Source organism: Olea europaea, chromosome 16 (genome assembly GCF_002742605.1).
Source record: "Olea europaea var. sylvestris chromosome 16, O_europaea_v1, whole genome shotgun sequence".
In the NCBI taxonomy this organism is placed as follows: domain Eukaryota; kingdom Viridiplantae; phylum Streptophyta; class Magnoliopsida; order Lamiales; family Oleaceae; genus Olea; species Olea europaea.
In genome coordinates, this window is record NC_036252.1 from 9505182 (window position 1) to 9509148 (window position 3967).

Below are 3967 nucleotides of genomic sequence, written 5' to 3' on the forward strand. Positions count from 1 at the left end.
ATGGAGCGCATCTTTCGACACATCGCTTGTACGGATGCACCGAAAATGCTATGCACAAAATTTATGTTTGTTGGAGGAACTAGTCACTGGTGGGAATCTGTCTCAGGCACTAGGACGGAAGAGCAGCAATGTAACTTGATTTGGGAGCAGTTTAAGGATGAAATAATGGCAAAATATTTTCCACAGGCTTTGAGAGACTTCAAGGAATCAAAGTTTCTGCAACTCAGGCAGGGAGATATGTCGCTTACTGATTACAAAAGGCAGTTTGAGCAGCTCTCAAGATATGCCCCGCATTTAGTGGATACTGAAGTTAAGAAGATTAGGAGGTTTGAAAATGGACTTGGCCTAGAGATCGACATGATCATTATGTCTCATCGTTTCACATCATATCGTGAGATGTTGGAGAGAGCCCACGCTATTTCATATCAGAGGACCACATTTGGACAGTATGCCCACCAAAGTAGGGAGTCGTTGGAAAAAGAAAGTGGAGTAATCAGAACATGAACAAACTTAATTGGCAAAATAAAAGGCCAAGCACAGGAGTTCGTATTGGTGGGATGAGTGGGAGTATTACACCTTGTCCCAAGTGTAATAAACTCCATAGGGGTAAATGTTTACTTGGGAAGAACATGCAACTGCACAGAGCCTCCAAAAAAGAATGATGATGATCAGGACAAGAACAAGAAAGGAAATGCCCGGGTTTTGGCATTGAATCAGCATAAGGTGGAGTAGGATCCGAATGTGATAGCAGGTATTTTATTAGTAAGATTTTCAACATAGATGCTTATGTTCTTTTTACCTAGGACCATACATTATTTTATCTCTGTCACTTGATTGCTAATCTTACATTATAATTGCAAAAAATAGGTATTCTGTTATTATATGATGTACCTACTTGCGTTCTTTTTGATTTTGGGGCTACCAATTCTTTTATCTCTGCATCATTCGACGCTAGGTCAAACTTTGCATGTGTGAGAATGAATTATGAATTAGATGTTAGCATCCCTTCAGGAAGGACTCTTTGTACAAATTGGATAACTAAGGCTTTGAAGTTCTCTACTGATGGGAAAATATTACAAGCAGACTTATACCTTTTGGAGATGAAAGATTCTGATTTTATTTTGGGCATGGATTGTTTAGGACTTAATCATGCGACCATTTGATATCACGAGAAAGAAGTATTGTTTCACAGATCGGGAGAGGAACAATTTAGCTTCTTTGGAGCAAAGTTCAAGTCTTTGCCTTGTCTTGTATCGGCTATTCAAGCGGAAAAGATGTTGAAAAAGGAGCCATATCAAGAATATCTAATTAATATCACTAGTCCCCAACACACAAAAACGACTGTTAACGATATTAACATTGCCCAAGATTTTGCCTATGTATTCCCAGAAGATTTACCAGGTATTCCACAAGATAGGTAAGTGAAATTTACAATTGATTTGGTTCATGGAGTAGCACTAGTATCCAAGGCCCCGCACCGAATGGCACCGAAAAAACTTCAAGAATTGAAGTTGCAATTAGAGGAGTTGTTGAGAAAGGTGTCATTCGACCAAGTGTATCTCTTTGGGGAGCTCCTGTACTTTTTGTCAAGAAGAAAGATGGGAGTATGACGATTGCATTGACTACCGGGAATTGAACCATCTAACCATGAAAAATAAGTACTCATTGCCAAGAATAGAAGATTTGTTAGACCAGTTAAGGGGTGCTACAGTGTTTTCAAAGATTGAACTGAGGTAAGGGTATCAACAGCTAAAGATCAGGGCAAGCGATATACCAAAAACTGCCTTCAGAACTCATTATGGACACTATGACTTCACTGTCATGCCTTTTGTTTTAACTAATGCTCCAGCAATATTTATGGATCTCATGAATCAAGTGTTCCATCAGTACTTAGATCAGTTCATCATAGTATTTATTGCCGACATACTTGTGTACTAAAAGGATAAGAAGCAACATGAGGAACAACTTCGAATGGTAATTGAAACTTTGAGGAATGAGAAATTATATGCCAAGTTCAAGAAGTGTGAATTTTGGCTTGATCACGTAGGTTTTCTTAGTCGTGTGGTTACCGCCCAAGGAATCGAAGTGATCCTATTAAAGTACAAGTAGTAACAAACTGGCCAAGGCCGACCAGTGTGGTGAAGTCCGCAGTTTTTTGGGATTGGCTGGTTATTATAGAAGATTCATTGAAGGCTTCTCAAAAATAGCAGGGGTAGAATCCCAAATTTTTGTAGTTGGTTTGCATATAATTTATTTGCCATTAATAGAAATGCCATGTCTAGTCAAGAATTTATGCAAAAGTGAATTTGTTATCTCTATAGTTAATTTGGATGTATATGAATATCTTCATAGTTGAGGGACCAAAGTGAAAATAAATATAAAAAATTTTACTTTTGTTAAATGGGCCAAATAGTTAACTCTTGGAGGAACTAGAATTACCTTATCAATATTTGGCTCATTTTGAAGCTTGTTAAAAAAAATGGTGAATTAGGGACTCAAGAAAATTTTAATTTGGATAAGTGAAACTCGAGTATAGCCAATTAAGAAAACTACTTAGTTAATAATATTAGTTACCAATTCGGACTAAATTACTATATCAATATTGGACTCCTTTGATAAATGGTAAATAATTATATATATTAGGACTGGGAAAAGGATATTTTGGGATAAGTTGAATTAAGATAAAAATCAATAAAAGAATCAAGGTATAAATGAAATTCTAATTAATTAGTAAGCATACAGTTCATTTTCGGCCGGAATTGAATAAGTTAAGTGTTGATAATTATAAAATTCAATTAGGATTGAAACTAAATGTAAACCCTTAATTACGTGGGATTTGAGTTACATCAGTTTTCTTTAATAAACCTTAGTATTAGATTAGTTAGGATTCTAATGAATTAAAACTAGTTAAGTTGTACAAAAATTGCATTGGGAACATCCTGCCAATGATATTGTTTCAATGAAAGATAGAAGATAAATTAATTATTTATTTAAGTTGTTTGTTTGTATTAGAATAAAAAATATTTAATGCACGCAATTCATTCCATCCTCACGTGTGCATGGGATACGTAGTCATTATGTTTCTCATCAAAACCAATAGTCAATTTCCAATCAAATTATATCAAATAGGAGTCTAGGAGTCCAGACCAATTTCTGGGAAAGAGGACGGAAATTTTAGATGACTACCTAAAGCATTCTACTATACTTTATTCTCTCCCTCTCTAAATTTTCCTCTATATTACTAAGGCTTTATACCCAAATCAATCTACCATATTTTATTTCACAAGCAACCAAGAGAAAAATCTCAGCAAACAAGTTCCCACAATTTGCTTTTCAAGTGCATATTATAAAACAAGATTCATTTCGTAAGGTACCTGCTCAGTGCTATTAGTGGTTTTCCACATCTTTTCAAATACGTTGTTATGTATGAATTTAACTATTTCAGTTCAGGGCTTCTTAGGGAGAAATCATGATACATTTTAAGTTAGCCTTCACGTTATTTTGTAGCGCTTGCTTGAATTATCTTTGCCATGGTGTGATAATTCTCATTTTATGTTGTTAAGAGAATTTGTGCTTAATTTCATATTTGATTTAAATGTGGAGTAGCAAGCATCTCATTGAATATAATTCATTCTACTCATCCCTCTTTATTTATGAATATCAAGTATGCGGGATGGCGGTGGATGGATGTGCTATTGGACCAACATATTCACGTCATGAAGTACTTTAATTTTAAGAACACTAGAATTTTAACAACATATTATTATTAGTTTTGTTTTTAGACTCAATTGTGAGTGACGTTAAATTTTTCATCTAGTCCTAATTCTATTGTTTGTTGGAACTAGTTTTTATTTATGTTGATCAACGATATGATTTCAAAGCGTTCCACATATTTTATTAAATTCAATTTATCTTTCGTTAAAGGTAATTCAATTTTTACTAAATTTGTCATTATATTAAAATTATT

At 34.5% G+C, this 3967-nt stretch overlaps 1 protein-coding gene across 1 annotated transcript; it reads left to right on the plus strand.

Annotated features, from left to right (window-relative positions):
* Positions 1–504, plus strand: LOC111412607. Its single transcript, XM_023043544.1, has one exon. The coding sequence runs from the start codon at positions 1–3 to the stop codon at positions 502–504; it is 504 nt and encodes a 167-aa protein (XP_022899312.1).
* The last annotated feature ends 3463 nt before the right edge of the window (positions 505–3967 follow it).

Bases quoted from the DNA above. Each gene is read 5' to 3' on its own strand.
- LOC111412607 (XM_023043544.1), top strand. From the start codon at position 1: ATGGAGCGCATCTTTCGACACATCGCTTGTACGGATGCACCGAAAATG.